At 44.5% G+C, this 19,682-nt stretch overlaps 1 protein-coding gene across 4 annotated transcripts; it reads left to right on the top strand.

Annotated features, from left to right (window-relative positions):
• The first annotated feature begins 111 nt into the window (after window positions 1-111).
• LOC117647782 (dynein heavy chain, cytoplasmic) lies at window positions 112-19,640 on the top strand. Of its 4 annotated transcripts, XM_034389684.1 has the most exons (33): window positions 112-484; window positions 765-855; window positions 932-1,105; window positions 1,179-1,434; window positions 1,514-2,043; window positions 2,137-2,407; window positions 2,498-2,806; window positions 2,898-3,033; window positions 3,118-3,356; window positions 3,450-3,584; window positions 4,017-4,055; window positions 4,834-4,905; window positions 4,983-9,137; window positions 9,245-9,274; window positions 9,898-10,133; window positions 10,219-10,396; window positions 10,484-10,857; window positions 10,945-11,158; window positions 11,233-11,580; window positions 11,661-11,936; window positions 12,009-12,202; window positions 12,298-12,751; window positions 12,830-13,010; window positions 13,087-13,331; window positions 13,416-13,624; window positions 13,696-13,855; window positions 13,933-14,134; window positions 14,706-14,904; window positions 15,092-15,209; window positions 15,302-15,673; window positions 15,760-16,098; window positions 16,185-18,303; window positions 18,473-19,640. In XM_034389684.1, the coding sequence occupies exons 1-33, from the start codon at window positions 241-243 to the stop codon at window positions 19,426-19,428; spliced, it is 14,055 nt and encodes a 4,684-aa protein (XP_034245575.1). In that variant the 5' UTR covers window positions 112-240; the 3' UTR covers window positions 19,429-19,640. The 4 variants fall into 4 exon arrangements, with proteins under 4 accessions (XP_034245575.1, XP_034245577.1, XP_034245573.1 ...); XM_034389686.1 differs by lacking the exon at window positions 4,017-4,055; XM_034389682.1 differs by lacking the exon at window positions 9,245-9,274 and having other exon boundaries at window positions 241-484.
• Window positions 19,641-19,682: the final 42 nt, after the last annotated feature.

Genomic DNA, 19,682 nt, shown 5'->3' with positions numbered 1-19,682 from the left:
TGGCTAATCTCGCAGAAACCAGAGATAAAGCCACTTATCTGGGGCCGCATCACAGCCCCCTTGGTTCTTGTGGCCGAACCGTCCCGACGGGGGAGGGGGAGCGGGGACGGGGTGCGGCTGCGGCAGTCAGTGCAGTGCATCGTCAAATGGGTGTTTGACGTCCAGTGCAGTTGGAGGCGTACTATTCAGTTGATCTCTTTCAATGTGTAGACGCTGGTAGTGTAGTCGAGGTCTTAGAAGATGGGGGATTCGATCGAGGCGGTGCCGGAGGGCACGCCCGAGCCTGAATCTGTGGCTGTTGTCGACTTCAACGACTTCTGTAACTACATTCGCAAAGTGGTGACAGTGTTGCTGCCAAACGTCGACACCGTTCCACCGGCCCTAAATGCGGCCCTGCAGGACCGTAACAACCAGGAGTGCATCCGCAAGTTCATCAGCGACCAGCAGGTGCCGGTGCTCTTCATTCAGCGAACTTCGACCAAAGGTAGCCGCCCCGGTTGGATTTTTGTTTTGTAGGTTAAGACCCCTTAGCGGCTAGAGCTGTGTGCCCATGACGGCAGACAGCAGGACAGCTGCAGCCTTTCAAACGTCTTCGTTTGCGTTCCGCTCGGTGAACGTATCATGCACTCATTTCAAGCCGGGCGGAGGCCCAAGTGTCCTTGCTCTCTCTTGGCTTCCAGCTTATACGCTGTCCTCTGAAACAATGGGTTTAAAACATGCGTGCACTTCTGGTTTGCTGATGTCTATGTCTCTGACTGTTCCAGATGAAGATGGAGAGCCAACAGAAGGGGAGGAGAAGGAGGAAGCATATTACTTATCCAATCAGGTCCAGTACACCAGTCCCAAGGAAAGCAGGTGTGATTCAATGTCTTGTCTGTTGAGTCTAGTGTTTGTCGTGCAGAATCTTACGTTTGTTTCGATTTTGTTCCAGCCTTGTTTGTGTCAAGAGAAATTTGGTGGTGGAAGCCGACAAGAACATTCACTCACAGCTCCGTCTCACCAATTTCTGTGAAGGCTCTCCTTATGAGACAATCCATTCCTTTGTTAGCAAGTGGATGTCTCCTTACTTCAAGAGCTATGTGAAGGAATCTGGTAGAGCTGATAGGTACACAACCACATACTTTGTTTATGCCATATGAGTGAGTGAACGTGTTTTCTAACCAATTTTTTGTGTGCAGGGATGGAGACAAAATGGCCCCATCAGTGGAGAAGAAGATGGCAGAGCTGGAAATGGGCTTGCTGCATCTTCAGCAGAATATCGACATTCCAGAAATTTCCCTGCAGATCCATCCAGTGGTCATATCGGTCATCAAGCAATGTGCAGATGAAGGCAGGAAGCCCAGAGTGGCAGACTTTGGAGATAGGGTTGAAGACTCCACTTTCCTTAATCAGCTGCAAACGGGTGTCAATAGATGGATCAAAGAAATTCAGAAAGTAAGTGTTTTCTTTGCTTTTCACAGTATGCATGCATTAGTTAATTGACTGCTCAGCACTTAAACAATTAACTTTCCAGGTGACCAAATTGGATCGTGATCCATCCTCTGGAACTGCTCTACAAGAGATTAGCTTCTGGCTAAATTTGGAGCGTGCTTTACATCGGATTCAAGAGAAGCGAGAGAGTTCAGAAGTGGCTCTGACTCTTGACATTCTTAAGCATGGAAAGAGATTCCATGCCACTGTGAGCTTTGATACTGATACTGGTTTGAAGCAAGCTCTTAGCTATGTTAATGATTACAATCCCTTGATGAAAGATTTCCCAATTAATGACTTGCTGTCTGCAACTGAACTTGATCGTATCAGAGCTGCTATCTTACAAATCTTTGCTCATCTTCGTAAGATTCGTAATACTAAATACCCTATGCAAAGAGCTCTTAAACTGGTAGAAGCCATATCTCGCGACATGAGCTCTCAGCTTTTCAAAGTGCTTGGTACAAGGCGTCTGATGCACATCCCTTTTGATGAATTTGAGAAAGTGATGACTCTCTGCTTCAATGTTTTCCTGACTTGGGATGATGAGTACGATAAACTTCAGCAACTTCTCAGGTGAGATTTTCTTGTTTTTATTCCTTTTTCTTTTATTGTAGTTTCAATGTTTGAATTGTCAAGATTTCTCTAATATCTGCCTCATGTGTTTAGGGACATTGTGAAGAAAAAGAGAGATGAACAGTTGAAAATGGTCTGGCGTGTGAATCCTGCCCACAAGAAGCTCCAAGTCCGCATGGAAAACATGAGACAATTCAGACACCAGCATGAACAGCTACGAACTGTAATTATGCGAGTTTTGCGTCCAAACATTATGATGGTTCTCTCGGGGAGGACTGAGCCACCGCCGCCAGAAGGTGGAGATGCCTCTAACTTGAAGCAAGATGCTCTTGCTATTGAGGCTGCAGATGCCAACGCCATTGAGGTTTGACTTCGAATTTATCCTATCTTTCTGTGCATTTCTGTATCTTTTGAGATTGTTGATTTTTTATGACTGCTTGTGTTGAATTTTCAGGAAGTTAACTTGGCTTATGAAAATGTGAAAGAAGTTGATTGTTTGGACATAAGCAGAGAAGGAATGGAAGCATGGGATGCTGCTGTGCGGCGCTATCAGGAAAGAATTGATAGAGTTGAAACTCGCATCACTGCACATTTGAGGGACCAACTAGGCACTGCTAAAAATGCCAATGAGATGTTCCGCATTTTCTCTCGTTTCAATGCCTTATTTGTGCGCCCTCACATCAGGGGTGCTATCCGGGAGTATCAAACTCAGCTCATTCAACGAGTGAAGGATGACATTGAGGCCCTCCATGAGAAATTCAAGGTAAGTTCTGTCCTGCTTTGAATTATTCTGCTCAAGGTTATTTTTTTTTTCTGTTGGTTTAACGTATGTTGTGGTATTGCATCATTTTCAGGTTCAGTATCCTCAAAGCAAAGCTTGTCGTATGAGCCAGGTACGAGATCTGCCACCAGTGTCTGGTTCCATTATCTGGGCCAAACAAATTGATAGACAATTAACTGCTTACCTCCGCCGTGTAGAAGATGTTCTTGGTAAGGCGTCTGTTCATGTTACTCGATCTATTGATATCTTGTTCTATTTTCTGAACTGTGTTAAATTGTCCTGTCAAATTTCAGGCAAGGATTGGGGTAACCACATTGATGGTCAGAAGTTGAAAAATGATGGGGATAGTTTCCGCTTGAAACTAAACACTCAAGAAATATTTGATGAATGGGCAAGGAAAGTTCAAACACGCAATTTGGGTGTGACAGGACGCATTTTTGCCATAGAATCAACTCGCTCTCGCTCTGGGCGAGGTAATGTGTTACGCCTCAAGGTCAACTTTTTACCTGAGATCATTACACTTTCTAAAGAGGTAAATTTGTATGCATTGTCTACTCACTTTAAGTGATTTGTTGTTTGAAATGCCTGCTAACAGAGTTCCCCGCTTGTTCAAATTGTTTCACAGGTTCGCAACTTGAAAAACTTAGGATACCGTGTTCCATTGGCCATTGTGAATAAAGCCCACCAGGCCAACCAGACATACCCGTTTGCCATCTCCCTCATTGAAAGCTGCCGGACATACGAAAGGACTCTGGAGAAGGTGAGTTTGGTTAACTGGTTAAGGGTGGGTCCAACTGACATGCTAAAATCCTTAATCTAGTCAGTTTATTGAGGGAGTGTAGCTTTAGGTAGAAAACAATTTTTTTGCAACAGGTTGAGGACAGTAAGATTGAAGAAAATAATCTCCTTAGATACTTATTAATGAGTAGTGTTGTTGATTTGGGCACTTACCCCAGCGTAGCCCTTTCATAGTTCTAACTGGAATTTGGGCACTGTTAGCCTTCTCCCTAAATGAGACTTGGCAAGATTGATCTGTGATGTTTGCACATAACCAGGAGGCAATTTAAAGTGACATTTGCTAAAAGTGTGATTTTTCTTTAACAAGCATTTTTTTCTAATAATTCAAGATTTATTGACTTTTATTGCTGTTTGAGTAATGTTTGTTATCCTTCCCTTGCCACATTGATATCAGCTATGCAACAGAGGCACTGCAAACAGTCCATCGTTCAAGGTAGAATCTTAATCTGAGTAGCTTGTGTGCCAAACCGTTGTTTTAACAAAATAACAGTTGCTTTATTTGCTATTTTGATGTGTGTTTGCATGCATATAATCGACCTTACATTTTGTGTATCAAAGTTTATGGGTTACTCACCAATGTTAATGTTGAAAATTTTGTAACTCAAACCCCAATTCTAAATAACTGTAAACAAGTAATGCAATAGGTGTAGTCAAAGCATAAATTTTTTGAAAAATATTTCGGAAACTGTGTTTATGTAGATTCAATTGTTTTTTAAAATCAGTCTTGTGTTAGAAAAGCCTGCCGTGTTATATTTTATGTTAAGTAAATTTCTAGATTAAGTGTTCAATGTGTTACCTAAGGACAATGTGGTTACCTACTTGTTCTAGTGTAGGGTATTTTGAAAGTTAATTTTGGCTTTTAACTTGCTAATTTCATTTTTTCTAGACACATGCATTTTGATCCACGTTATGCATGAAGCTGTCATGGCCCTATCGTTGCTTCTTATTTACAACCTGTTTATTTCAGCATGCCACTGCAACTGAACATTTGCTGTTTGTTTGGGCCTAATGTGTCTTCATGCTTTATTCCTTATGAGTTCCCAAAGAATTTTAGGCCTAAAAGCTTCAGTTATCTTCTGTGTCCTTATCTTTTACAATTGATTCAGAATCTATTCCTTATTGTTTCTCTTTTTCGTCCAATTTTTTTGATAGGGTTTCCATTTGTTTTCCCTACTTATTAAAGTTTCTTTTTTGTTTTGTGTTACTTTCAGGTTGAAGACAAAGCATCTATTGTTCCTTTGGTTGCTGGTATGAGGAAAGAAGTTCAATCTCTGATTGGTGAAGTAAGTAGCAAAGGTTCTCACTTATGTTTCCTATTTTTATGTGTTCATTTTATTTATTTGTTTTTATTTTGCTTCAGGGTATTGGACTTGTCTGGGAGAGCTACAAATTGGACCAGTATGTGCAGCGTCTGGCCGAACTTGTATTTTCATTTCAAGAAAAAGTGGAAGACTTGCTTCTTGTTGAAGAGCAGCTTGACGTTGATGTCAGGTCCCTGGAGACTTGCCCCTATTCAGCCAATACTTTTGCTGACATCTTGGCTAAAATCCAACATGCTGTGGATGATTTATCACTTCGGCAGTATTCCAACTTGCACATTTGGGTTCAACGTCTTGACCAGGAAGTGGAGAAGAATTTGGCTGCACGCCTGCAGGCTGGAATTCAGGCTTGGACTGATGCTCTAGATGGCAAGAAGAAAGAAATTGATCATAGTATGGACACGGATGCACCAACTCAACCGACGCACAAACCAGGAGGAGATCCGCATATTCAAATTGTGACCCATGAAGTACGCATCACCAACCAAATTATGTATTTGTATCCCAGTATTGAGGAAGCCCGCTTCCAGATTATGCAACAGTTCTTCTCGTGGCAAGCCATAGTGACATCTCAGATTCATCTTCAGAGTTGCCGCTATCAAGTTGGGCTGGACAGACCTGTCTCTCAAACTTATCGCAACTTACTCAACAAATTGCCTCAAGGTAATGCTGTCCTTGCTGGTGCCTATGAGTCTATTGAGAATAAGATTGCTCAAGTGCAGAAGTATGTTGATGAGTGGCTTCGGTATCAATCATTATGGGATCTTCAGGCTGATAATCTTTACAGCCGCCTTGGGGAAGATATAAATCTGTGGATGAGATTCTTGAATGACATTAAGAAGTGTCGTACAACCTTTGATACTTCTGAAACAAGGCGTGAGTTTGGCCCAGTGGTGATTGATTATGCCAAAGTTCAAAGCAAAGTAACTCTAAAATATGATGCATGGCACAAAGATACCCTGAGTAAGTTTGGTGCTCTGCTTGGAAATGAGATGTCTCAATTCCACTCTCAGGTGTCCAAGTCAAGGAGTGAACTGGAAGAACAATCAATTGAAGCGGCAAGCACATCTGATGCAGTCTGTTTCATTACCTATGTTCAATCTCTGAAGCGGAAGATGAAAGCTTGGGAAAAGCAGGTTGAAGTGTACAGAGAGGGTCAACGCATTCTTGAAAGGCAGAGGTTTCAGTTCCCCCAGAATTGGCTTCATGTTGATAACATAGAAGGTGAATGGGGAGCTTTCAATGAAATCATCAAGCGCAAGGATTCATCAATTCAAACGCAGGTTGCTACCCTTCAAATGAAAATTGTCGCAGAGGACAAAGCTGTTGAATCAAGAACCAACGACTTCCTTACGGATTGGGAAAGCAGCAAACCCGTGGAAGGAAGTTTGCGTCCTGATGAAGCTCTTCAACAGCTCAAGATCTATGAAACCAAGTTTACTCGTTTGAAGGAGGAGCGTGACAATGTGGCGAAGGCCAAGGAGGCTCTGGAACTTCAGGAGCCTGGTGGTATGAACACATCTGAAGATCGAATGCAAGTTGTATTTGAAGAGCTCCAAGATCTTCGCGGTGTTTGGTCTGAATTGTCTCGTATCTGGTCTCAGATTGATGAGTTACGAGAGAAACCCTGGCTGTCAGTTCAACCCCGTAAACTGCGTCAACAGTTGGATACCTTGATGTCTCAACTCAAAGAATTACCTGCTCGTCTGAGGCAATATTCGTCTTATGAATATGTTAAACGCACTCTGCAGAGTTACACCAAGGTGAATATGATGATTGTGGAACTGAAATCTGATGCCTTAAAGGAACGTCACTGGAAGTACCTCATGAAACAGTTGCGTGTTTCTTGGGTCCTGTCTGACTTGACTCTTGGTCAAGTCTGGGATGTAAACCTTCAAAAGAATGAATCTGTTGTCAAAGACATCATTCTTGTAGCTCAAGGAGAGATGGCTCTGGAAGAGTTCTTGAAGCAGGTGCGAGAGTCATGGCAGAGTTATGAACTTGACCTCATAAATTACCAAAACAAGTGTAGACTCATTAGGGGTTGGGATGACCTCTTCAACAAAGTGAAGGAGCATATCAATTCCGTTGCGGCTATGAAGTTGTCCCCGTACTACAAGGTGTTTGAAGAAGAAGCACTTACATGGGAGGAGAAGTTAAACCGCATCAATGCACTTTTTGATGTCTGGATTGATGTTCAAAGAAGATGGGTATACTTGGAGGGAATCTTCTCAGGAAGCGCTGATATCAAAACACTCCTACCTGTGGAAACTTCTCGTTTCCAGAGTATAAGCTCTGAGTTCTTAGGATTGATGAAGAGGGTTTCAAAGTCACCAATGGTAATGGATGTCTTGAACATCCCTGGTGTTCAGCGTGCGCTAGAGCGTCTCGCTGACCTGTTAGGAAAAATTCAAAAAGCCCTCGGAGAGTACTTGGAACGGGAAAGGACATCATTCCCAAGGTTTTACTTCGTCGGAGATGAAGATTTACTTGAGATCATTGGTAATAGCAAAAATATTGCACGGCTCCAGAAACACTTCAAAAAGATGTTTGCTGGAGTTGCGGCCATTCTCTTGAACGAAGACAACACTGTTATCACAGGCATAGCCTCTAGGGAAGGAGAAGAGGTGACCTTTACGACTCCTGTCTCTACCATAGAACATCCGAAGATAAATGAGTGGCTGTCCCTAGTGGAGAAAGAGATGAGAGTCACACTGGCCTCTCGTTTGGCTGAAGCTGTTCAAGACATCAAGCAATTTAAGGAGGGGTCCATTGACCCTAATGCTTACATGAAGTGGTGTGACAAGTATCAAGCGCAGATTGTTGTTTTAGCAGCACAAATTCTGTGGAGTGAAGATGTGGAAAGTGCTCTCCACCAGATTGCCAGTACAGGTGGTGAACCGAACATGGCTCCTTTGGAAAGGGTGTTGGGCCAGGTTCAAAATACTCTTACTGTACTGGCGGATTCGGTTTTGCAAGAACAACCAGCACTTCGACGTAAGAAGCTTGAGCATCTCATCAACGAATTTGTCCACAAGCGCACAGTGACAAGGAGATTAATTGCTAACAAAACGTCTGGGCCTAAAGTTTTTGAGTGGCTCTGTGAAATGAGGTTTTACTTTGATCCAAGACAGACTGAAGTGTTGCAGCAATTGACCATCCACATGGCAAATGCTAAGTTCTTTTATGGCTTTGAGTATCTGGGTGTGCAGGATCGCTTGGTTCAGACTCCGCTAACAGACACTTGCTACCTGACCATGACGCAGGCGCTTGAAGCTCGTCTTGGAGGTTCTCCATTTGGACCTGCTGGTACAGGAAAAACTGAATCAGTTAAAGCACTCGGTCATCAACTGGGAAGATTTGTTCTGGTTTTCAATTGTGATGAAACATTTGACTTCCAAGCTATGGGAAGAATTTTTGTTGGTCTCTGTCAAGTTGGAGCATGGGGTTGCTTTGATGAGTTTAATCGACTTGAGGAGAGAATGCTTTCAGCGGTTTCACAGCAGGTGCAAACAATTCAGGAAGCTCTGAAATCTCAACAAGATGGCAAGAAAGAAGGAATGATCTCTGTGGAGCTTGTCGGGAAGCAAGTTAAAGTGTCAACAGATATGGCCATTTTCATTACCATGAATCCTGGTTATGCTGGACGTTCAAATCTACCTGATAACTTGAAGAAGCTCTTCAGGTCTCTTGCCATGACTAAACCAGACAGACAACTCATTGCTGAAGTGATGTTGTTCTCTCAGGGCTTCCGCTCTGCAGAAAAGCTTGCCTGCAAAATTGTGCCTTTCTTCAAGCTTTGCGATGAACAGCTTTCTAATCAATCTCACTATGACTTTGGTCTAAGAGCTCTTAAAAGTGTGTTGGTATCTGCTGGAAATGTGAAGCGCGATCGCATCCAGAAAATAAAAGAAGATATGAAGTCTCGTGGAGACTCAAACATTGATGAAGCAATGATTGCTGAGAACCTCCCAGAGCAAGAGATTCTGATCCAGTCTGTGTGTGAGACCATGGTGCCCAAGCTGGTGGCTGAGGACATTCCCCTGCTGTTCTCCCTGCTTTCTGACGTGTTCCCCAATGTGGAGTACACGAGAGCAGAGATGGCCGGGCTCAAAGAACAAATAAGAAAGGTCTGCCAGGAGGAGTATCTTGTATGTGGAGAGGGAGAAGAACAGGGAGGTGCTTGGATGGAAAAGGTGAGTCAATCATTTTATGTAAAGTTTTGATTTAGACCTACCAATGTTTACCACAAAAAAAACAACTTTCAACAATCACTTCATGACTTTGTTTGTCATACTTATAGAGATACGCAGGAGAAACATGGGTTGAGAAGGTAAAACATTCTTTGCATAGGTTTTGTAGCCCTTGACCAAATTCTGCATTGTAGTTAAGAACTATTATTTCTGGACCCAAAGCTTTCAAATGTAGAGTGTTTTTTGGCCTTGTATTTTTGAGTAGTTTAGTATGTCCATTATGGTCAAATGAATTGTTTGGCATGATCATTTACACACAGAATTGTGTGTTCCGGTATTTTAGGTGGAATATTGATATTTATGGTGACTTTCCATTCCAATTAGCATGGTAGACTTATTTATAAAACTACGAAAGTGTACTCTTTCATTTTTTTATATATGTCCAACTATTGCAGCTCTTATTGATCTACTGCCACATTACCTTTAATGAAGGTTATGCTTTCAACCATAATGTGCTCTATTGCTTGCATGCCTTTAATTTTTGGTCTATTTGATCTTTTCTGACTTGCATTATTGGTACTGATGACAATACAATACAGTTCAAGTGCGTGAACCATTTCATACTTTGTGGCTTGCCACTTGCTAAGGCTAGCATGTTGATGATACAGAGTTTTGAATAGTATGCAAGCATGAATGTCTGTCCTGAAATTTCCTTTCCTCTCACATGCCAGAGACATTAAAGTATTTTTTTTTCCTTTTGCAGGTTCTTCAATTGTATCAAATTTGCAATCTTAGTCATGGACTGATGATGGTAGGCCCAAGTGGATCAGGCAAGAGTACTGCCTGGAAGGTACTTCTTCGCTCGCTGGAAAGACTGGAAGGCACCGAAGGAGTCGCTCATGTTATTGACCCCAAGGCCATTTCCAAAGAAGCCTTGTACGGTGTTCTTGACCCCAACACTCGAGAATGGACTGATGGTCTCTTTACTCACATCCTGAGGTATTACTATCATTATTATGTACTTCTGTCATTGTGTTTATCGGACTATTCTCACTCTGATCAAAATCTGACTTGCTACCTTCAGAAAAATAATTGATAATGTGAGGGGAGAAATTAACAAGCGCCAATGGATTATATTTGATGGTGATGTCGACCCAGAGTGGGTTGAAAATTTGAACTCTGTCCTTGATGACAATAAACTGCTAACATTGCCTAATGGAGAACGTCTGTCCCTGCCACCTAACGTTCGGATCATGTTTGAGGTATGCTTTGCTGCTCTTTATAATACGGTTTGCTAAAACCTTTCAATTTTGATCCTGTTAATTTTTTACTATTTTATTGTTATACAGGTTCAAGATCTGAAGTATGCAACTTTAGCCACTGTGTCTCGTTGTGGTATGGTTTGGTTCTCTGAAGATGTCCTGTCAACAGAAATGATATTTGAAAATTACATGTTGAAACTTCGAAACATTCCTCTGGAGGAATCAGAGGATGACAGTCTGGGCAATTTCACTTCCAAGAAATCCAGCACTGAGAAGGATGATGATCTATCTCCCACTCTGCAGATTCAAAGAGATGTTAGCACCATTCTTCAGCCCTACCTTTCACCTGATGGCCTTGTTGTGAGAAGCTTGGAGTACGCCATGAAGCAAGAACACATCATGGACTTCACTCGCCTTCGGGCTCTCAGCTCCCTTTTCTCCATGCTCAACCAAGGTGTTAGGTAAGTATCTTAATTCATCTTGACATTACTCTGATGTTCTTTTACTTTCCTGACCCTGCTGATGATGTAAATTCTTCTGTACCACAGGAATGTCCTTGCCTACAACCATTCTCATTCAGACTTCCCTCTGACAAGTGAACAGTTGGATAGCTACATTCCTAAGTGTTTAGTATATGCACTTCTTTGGAGCTTTGCTGGAGATGCTAAGCTTAAAGGACGTTCTGACTTGGGTGATTTCATTCGTTCAATCACAACAGTTCCCTTGCCCCCTACAAGTTCACTTCCAATTATCGACTATGAGGTTTGTTTTTCCATTTTGTTCTCAAAACTAGGCTCATCAAATTTCATTTTTTTCTAACATGTTACAATTTGCAGGTGACTGTTGTTGGTGAATGGAGTCCATGGTCTAACAAAGTACCCCAAATTGAAGTGGAAACCCACAAAGTTGCTGCTCCAGATGTGGTTGTCCCCACCCTGGACACTGTCAGGCATGAGTCTCTGTTGTACACTTGGTTAGCAGAGCACAAGCCCCTTGTCTTATGTGGGCCCCCTGGTTCAGGAAAGACCATGACTCTGTTCTCTGCTCTTCGAGCACTGCCTGACATGGAAGTGGTTGGTCTCAACTTTTCATCAGCCACAACTCCTGAGTTGCTTTTGAAGACTTTTGACCACTACTGTGAATACAGAAAGACTCCCAATGGTGTTGTGTTGTCTCCAGTACAGGTAAACATTGTTGTTGTTAATTTTATTATTATTAATGTATCATATTCTCTTGACCAGTAAAAATATTTCTGTTTTTTTAGCTTGGAAAATGGCTTGTTCTGTTCTGTGATGAAATTAATTTGCCTGATATGGACAAGTATGGAACACAACGTGTTATTTCATTCCTCCGTCAACTTGTTGAACACCGTGGGTTCTATCGAAGCTCAGACCAGGCATGGGTTTCTTTAGAGCGCATTCAGTTTGTTGGGGCTTGTAACCCTCCCACTGACCCTGGAAGAAAACCGTTGTCTCACAGATTCTTGAGACATGTCCCAGTCATTTATGTTGACTACCCTGGAGAGACCTCTCTAAAGCAGGTTGGTCAAAGTTTTGGTTTCACTTTTAATCCCTCATTGCATGCATTTAATATATCTTTGTTTGTGTTCTAGATTTATGGAACATTCAGTAGAGCAATGTTGCGGCTCATACCTCCACTTCGTGGCTTTGCCGAGCCCCTTACAAATGCTATGGTCGAGTTCTATCTTGTATCACAGGAAAAGTTCACTCAAGATATGCAGCCCCACTATGTGTACTCTCCAAGAGAAATGACCAGATGGGTTCGTGGTATTTGTGAAGCTATCAGGCAAGCACTTCTATACTCTTATTAATTTTTTACTAAGTGCAATATCAAACCGTCATGATATTTATTTACTAACAGTGAATGTTTTAATTTTCTAGACCTCTTGAAACTCTCAATGTGGAGGGTTTGGTACGCCTGTGGGCCCATGAAGCCCTTCGTCTGTTCCAAGACCGTTTAGTAGATGATTCAGAGCGAAGGTGGACGAATGAAAATATTGATGTAGTGGCTCAGAAACATTTCCCTGGCCTTGATAAGTCGCAGGCCCTTGCTCGACCCATCTTGTACAGCAACTGGCTTTCAAAGGACTACGTTCCTGTGAACAGGGAAGAACTCAGGGAATACGTCAAGGCCCGCCTTAAAGTTTTCTATGAAGAAGAGTTGGATGTCCAGCTGGTGCTTTTTGATGAAGTACTAGATCATGTTTTGCGCATTGATAGAATTTTCCGACAACCTCAAGGGCATCTGCTTCTCATTGGTGTTTCTGGTGCAGGCAAGACCACTCTCTCTAGATTTGTTGCTTGGATGAATGGCCTTTCTATCTTCCAAATTAAGGTATTTGCTGTTATGATTTTAATCTTTTAAGTGCATGATTCATCCCATGACCTTCCTTACATTATTCTGTGTGTTTAGGTTCACAACAAGTACACTGGTGAGGACTTTGATGAAGATTTGCGTGCTGTGCTCAGACGCTCTGGCTGTAAGGATGAGAAGATTGCCTTCATCTTGGATGAATCTAATGTGCTAGATTCAGGATTCCTGGAAAGAATGAACACTCTTCTTGCCAATGGAGAAGTTCCTGGACTGTTTGAAGGTAAATACAGCCCATGCAGTTTTGCAGCTTTTATAACCAAACTGTCCATTGTATTTTAAACACATTATTGGTACAGGTGATGAGTACGCTACATTGATGACTCAGTGCAAAGAGGGTGCCCAGAGGGAAGGTCTCATGTTGGACTCTAATGAGGAGCTTTATAAGTGGTTCACTGGCCAAGTGATGCGCAACCTCCATGTCGTTTTTACAATGAACCCATCCTCTGAGGGTTTGAAAGACCGCGCCGCCACTTCTCCCGCATTGTTTAATCGATGTGTGCTCAATTGGTTTGGAGACTGGTCTGATGGAGCCTTGTTCCAGGTAAGTCATCATTTCAAGTCTTGGCTTATTTTTTCCTTCAGTTTTCATGGCCCCTTTTACTGACATCCATTTAATTATTGTTAGGTGGGTAAGGAATTCACCAATACCGTCGATCTTGATCGCCCAAGCTGGAAAGCGCCAGACTTCTTCCCATCTGTGCACACTGGGCTGCCAGCACAGCCGTCTCACCGTGAGGCAGTAATAAATGCCTGCGTGTATGTCCATCAGACACTACACAAAGCTAATGCAAGACTTGTCAAGCGAGGCAGCAGGACGATGGCCATCACTCCAAGGTGGGTTTTCAACAATTTTGTCTGTTTGGTGTGTCAAAAGGATGTGTAATAAATTGTCTTTCCTTTGATAGGCATTACCTGGACTTCATCCATCATTTTGTCAAGCTGTACACTGAAAAGCGCTCAGATTTGGAAGAACAGCAGCTTCATTTAAATGTTGGGCTTAACAAAATTGCAGAGACTGTCTTGCAAGTTGAAGAAATGCAGAAGTCTCTAGCAGTTAAATCTCAGGTACTTGCTCCTATCCTCATGAGCGCTTTTTCTCACTGTAGAAGTTAGCTTTTAATGCCTATCAATTTGTCTTGTAGGAGCTAACAGCCAAGAATGAAGCTGCCAATGCAAAGCTCAAGCAGATGGTGAAAGATCAGCAGGAGGCTGAAAAGAAAAAGGTTCAGAGTCAAGACATCCAGGCTGAAATTGAGAAGCAAACTGTGCGCATTTCAGAAAAACGACAAGTTGTGATGGAGGATTTGGCACAGGTTGAACCTGCAGTCATCGATGCCCAGCAAGGTTAGTGCCAGCCATTGTAAGAAGAATTAGCTGCTAGAAGGGATAACTGGTTTTGTTTCTACTAATGTGGTACAACTGTCCAGCTGTTAAATCCATAAAGAAACAACACCTGGTGGAAGTGAGGACTATGGCAAACCCTCCCAGCATTGTAAAGCTGGCGTTGGAATCTATTTGCCTCCTGCTTTGTGAAAACACAAATGACTGGCGTGCCATTCGCTCAGTTGTAATGAGAGAGAACTTTATTAACACAATAGTTAACTTTAATTCGGATGATCTCACGTAAGAAAGATTATGAATAAGTTTGGTTTGTCTGCTTGCATGAGCCTAACTTTTTGTTTAATTTTCATACCTTTCATAAATAGATTTAGATGTTCTTAAAATTCTTGACTTTCAAATTTGCAAGCAACTTTTTTTTAACTACAGTACAAAGTATTATTGAGCCTATCAATTGTTGAGATCTCTTTATTGCAAATCTCCTGTAAAACTCAGTTTTCATGTCTGATCTGTCTGTTGTCCCATCCATCTTTTGATTTCTGCATTTTTTTATGCTTATTTTTATTTTGCTTTATAGCTGTGAAAGAGATCAAGAAGCAACAGTTGGTTGAAGTTCGATCCATGGCGAATCCTCCTGCCATAGTTAAACTTGCTTTGGAGTCTATCTGTTTATTGTTGGGAGAGAATGCAACTGACTGGAAGGCCATCAGAGCTGTTGCAATGAGAGAGAATTTTATCAATTCCATCGTCTCCAACTTCAACACTGAGAATATTACGTAAGCGATTTTGGCTTTTTGCAATGTTTTTAGCATGTGCTTCCTCTATTCCTTTCCTTGCTTCTAGTTCTTAATTCCAATCATTGCTTTGTATTATAATATATCTAAAACTTCTACCTTATCTACCTGGTTTACAATTTTTTTCTACTGAGCTTTAACGTTAATACTTGCTTCTGAAATCTTACAGTGATGATGTTAGACAGAAGATGCATGATAAGTATCTCAATAATCCGGATTATACTTTTGAGAAAGTAAATCGTGCCAGTATGGCTTGTGGACCTATGGTGAAGTGGGCCATTGCTCAGGTATGCTCCAAATAACATTTACTACATTTGTCCTCTGAACTCTTTTGTCTCCGTCTGAAGGGTAATAGTACTAAGACTTTTCAATGTTACAGGTTCAGTATGCAGACATGCTTAAGAAAGTTGAGCCCCTTCGAGACGAATTGGGTTCTCTCGAACAACAAGCATCTGAAAACAAAAATAAGGGTGAGGAGGTGAAAAACCTTATTGCTCAGCTGGAGAGGAGCATAGCATCATACAAAGAAGAATATGCCCAGCTCATCTCTCAAGCTCAGGCCATAAAGACGGACTTGGAGAATGTGCAGGCCAAGGTGGACCGCTCCATTGCGCTTCTGAAATCCCTTGTCATTGAGAGAGAGAGATGGGAAGCAACAAGTGACACATTCAGGTCTCAAATGTCAACTATCATTGGAGATGTTTTGCTTTCATCTGCATTCCTGGCCTATGCCGGTTATTTTGACCAACATGTATGTGTCTTTGTGGAAATCAATTTTTGAAATGAAAGTGTTTTGCTTTTATTATTTAATGACCTTCGTTTTCTTTTTGTTTTTAGTATCGTCAAAACTTATTTGCAACATGGTGTCATCATCTTCAGCAAGCCGGCCTGCAATTCCGTGCTGATATTGCTAGGACAGAGTATCTTTCCAATCCTGACGAGAGGCTTCGTTGGCAGGCCAATTCTTTACCTACTGATGATCTGTGCACGGAAAATGCTATTATGTTGAAGCGCTTCAACCGTTACCCATTGATAATTGATCCATCTGGGCAGGCTACTGAATTCATAATGAACGAGTTCAAAGATAAGAAGATCTCCAAAACATCTTTCTTGGATGATTCATTCCGTAAGAACTTGGAATCTGCTCTCAGATTTGGTAACCCACTGCTTGTCCAGGTAAGGTGATAGTTAACTAACTTGTTTACAAAGTAACTCTCCAGTATCAAACACTCCTAATATTTTAAATTTTTTTAAATTTTCAGGATGTTGAAAATTATGATCCTATTCTGAACCCTGTGCTGAACAGAGAGTTGCGCCGCACAGGTGGCCGTGTTCTCATTACTCTGGGCGATCAAGACATTGATTTGTCACCTTCATTCAATATCTTCTTGTCAACTCGAGACCCAACTGTGGAATTCCCTCCTGATATCTGCTCTCGAGTCACCTTCGTCAACTTCACTGTTACCCGCAGCTCACTGCAGAGTCAGTGCTTGAACCAAGTATTGAAGGCCGAGAGACCTGACATTGACAAGAAGAGGTCTGACCTTTTGAAGCTTCAAGGCGAATTCCACCTGAGGCTGAGGCAGCTTGAAAAGAGCTTGCTTCAGGCTCTGAATGATGCAAAGGGGAAGATACTGGATGATGACAGTGTGATAACCACTTTAGAAACGCTGAAGCATGAGGCTGCTGAAATCAGCCAGAAGGTGGAAGAGACTGACAAGGTCATTGCGGAAATTGAAACAGTGTCTCAACAGTACATGCCGCTCTCTCAAGCGTGCAGTAACATCTATTTCACCATGGATAGCTTAAACCAAATCCACTTCCTGTACCAGTATTCGCTCCAGTTCTTCCTGGACATCTTCAGCTCCGTCCTGCACAGCAACCCTCGCCTCCAGAATGTGACTGACTACAACCAGCGGCTGGCCGTTGTGACCAAGGACCTGTTTGGCGTGTGCTACGAGCGCGTGGCCAGGGGCATGCTGCACACGGACCGGCTCACCTTCGCCATCCTGCTGTGCCGCATCCACCTCAAGGGCGTGCCCAACGAGGCCAGCCTGGACTCGGAGTTCACGTTCTTCCTGCGCGGCAAGGAGGGCATGCTCAACTCGTCGCCGCCGGCCATCGAAGGGCTGAACCAGGAGCAGATCGAGGCCATGGTGCGCCTGTCGTCGCGGATCAATGCTTACAAGCACCTGTCCAAGAAGATCAAGGACTCGCCGGAGTTCCCCGGCTGGCTGCAGCAGAGCTCGCCCGAGCAGTGTGTGCCCGCGCTGTGGGAGGAGGACAAGCAGCTGAGCGCCGTGGCCGTGGCCATGCACAACCTGCTGCTGATCCAGGCCTTCCGGCCCGACAGGGTGATCGCCGCGGGGCTGGCCCTGGTGGCCGCCGTGCTCGGCGAGGAGTTCATGGTGGCGGCGGACCGCGAGCTGGACCTGGCGACCATCGTGGACGCCGAGCTTCGCGCCAACGTGCCGGCCCTGCTGTGCTCGGTGCCTGGCTACGACGCGTCCGGCAGGGTGGACGACCTGGCCGCCGAGCTGGGCAAGCAGATCGCCGCCATCGCCATCGGCTCGGCCGAAGGCTTCAACCAGGCCGACCGCGCCATCAACCAGGCGGTGCGCTCGGGCCGCTGGGTGCTGCTCAAGAACGTGCACCTGGCGCCGCAGTGGCTCGTGCAGCTCGAGAAGAAGCTGCATTCGCTGCAGCCCCACGCAGGCTTCAGGCTTTTCCTCACTATGGAGATGAACCCCAAGGTGCCGGTCAACTTGCTGAGAGCGGGCCGCATCTTCGTGTTTGAACCGCCGCCAGGCATCAAGGCCAACTTACTGCGGACCTTCAGCACTGTGCCTGCTTCTCGCATGATGAAGGCCCCGAGCGAGCGAGCTCGGCTCTACTTCCTGCTGGCCTGGTTCCATGCCATTGTCCAGGAACGTCTACGCTACGTTCCTCTGGGCTGGGCCAAGTACTATGAATTCAATGAATCTGACCTGAGAGTTGCCTGTGATACTCTAGACACCTGGATAGAAGCTACTGCAATGGGTAGGACCAACTTGCCGCCAGAGAAGGTCCCTTGGGATGCCCTAGTTACCCTGCTGTCTCAATGTATTTATGGAGGCAAGATCGACAATGACTTTGACCAGCGGCTGCTGAAATCTTTCTTGGCCAAGCTCTTCACCCCGGCTAGTTTTGAGGGTGACTTTGCTCTTGTCGCCAATGTGGATGGGGTTGGTGGTGGCCCTGGGGGACAACGGCACATCACCATGCCTGATGGCACCAGGAGGGACCACTTCCTGCACTGGATTGAGGCGCTCTCCGACAGGCAGACACCCTCCTGGCTGGGACTTCCCAACAACGCAGAGAAGGTTCTGCTCACCACAAGAGGTATGTACTCATTTCTGCAGAATATTTTGTGCGTTCTAATTTAATTTCACATCTTTCATTTGTAAATTAATTAGTTAATTTTAATCCAAATTTCTCAGTTTTTTTTTTTTCGTAACTTTTGCGTGTTTGCCTATGAATTTGGCTTAATGGTTCTGTCTCTGTTGTCCAGGAACGGACCTGGTCGGCAAGCTGCTCAAGATGCAGCAACTGGAGGACGACGACGAGCTGGCCTACTCCAGCGAGGAGGGCCTGGACCAGACGCGCGAGTCGCTGGGCGACGGCCGTCCGTCCTGGATGCGCACACTGCACAACTCGGCCGCCACGTTCCTGGAGCTGCTGCCGAGGTCGCTGCCCACGCTGCGGCGCACCGTGGACAACATCAAGGACCCCCTGTACCGCTACTTCGAGCGTGAGGTCAACTCGGGCGCCAAGCTGCTGCGCGACGTGGTCCACGACCTGGAGGACGTGGTGCTCATCTGCCAGGGCGAGAAGAAGCAGACCAACTACCACCGCACCATGCTGAGCGACCTGGTGAAGGGCATCATCCCACCCAGCTGGCGCCGCTACACGGTGCCCAACGGCTGCACCGTCATCCAGTGGGTCACGGACTTCTGCTCGCGCGTCAAGCAGCTGCAGCAGGTGTCGCAGCTGGTGTCGCAGGGCGGCGCCAAGGAGATCAAGACCCACCCCGTGTGGTTGGGCGGCCTGCTAAACCCAGAGGCCTACATCACCGCCACACGCCAGTGCATCGCGCAGGCCAACAGCTGGTCGCTGGAGGAGTTGGTGCTGGACGTGACCATCTGCGACGGCCAGGAGGCCAGCCAGCTGCCCGACGAGTGCAGCTTCGGCGTGACGGGGCTCAAGCTGCAGGGCGCTAACTGCAAGAACAATCAGCTGCTGCTGGCCACCACCATCATGACAGACTTGCCCACCACCCTGCTGCGCTGGGTGCGCGTGGCGCCCGGCACCGAGGTGCGCTCCTCCAAGCTGTCCCTGCCCGTGTACCTCAACTCGACGCGCACGGAGCTGCTGTTCACAGTGGACCTCAACATCGCCCCTGGCCAGGACCAGCACAGCTTCTACGAGCGCGGTGTCGCCGTGCTCACGTCCACGGCACTCAATTAAACTGCTTTGTCCACTCTAATCCTATAGTCAGTTTTTGAAACCTCCATTTGGAATGAGGCTTTTAACCATGTTTTTTTATTATGCAGCTTATTTTTGTGTATGTTTAATATTTAATATTTATGGAGAATCTTGTGACGTAATCAGAAAATTGTCACTTATGGACTGTAATGTAAACTTTGTTGAATAATTAATTTATGCTTTATGAAAACTGACTTGTTTGATAATTTTTTCCTACCCGCTCAAGTTGAACAAGG

Source organism: Thrips palmi, unplaced genomic scaffold (assembly GCF_012932325.1).
Source record: "Thrips palmi isolate BJ-2018 unplaced genomic scaffold, TpBJ-2018v1 HiC_scaffold_3, whole genome shotgun sequence".
Lineage (NCBI taxonomy): Eukaryota > Metazoa > Arthropoda > Insecta > Thysanoptera > Thripidae > Thrips > Thrips palmi.
The sequence above is the reverse complement of the archived record's forward strand: the minus strand, read 5'-3'. Positions and strand labels throughout refer to the sequence as shown.

Coding starts and splice junctions, on each gene's coding strand:
- LOC117647782 (XM_034389684.1), top strand. CDS start 241: ATGGGGGATTCGATCGAGGCGGTGCCGGAGGGCACGCCCGAGCCTGAA. Junction 485..764: donor TCAGCGAACTTCGACCAAAG/GTAGCCGCCCCG, acceptor TGACTGTTCCAG/ATGAAGATGGAGAGCCAACA. Junction 10,134..10,218: donor CTCTTTACTCACATCCTGAG/GTATTACTATCA, acceptor TGCTACCTTCAG/AAAAATAATTGATAATGTGA.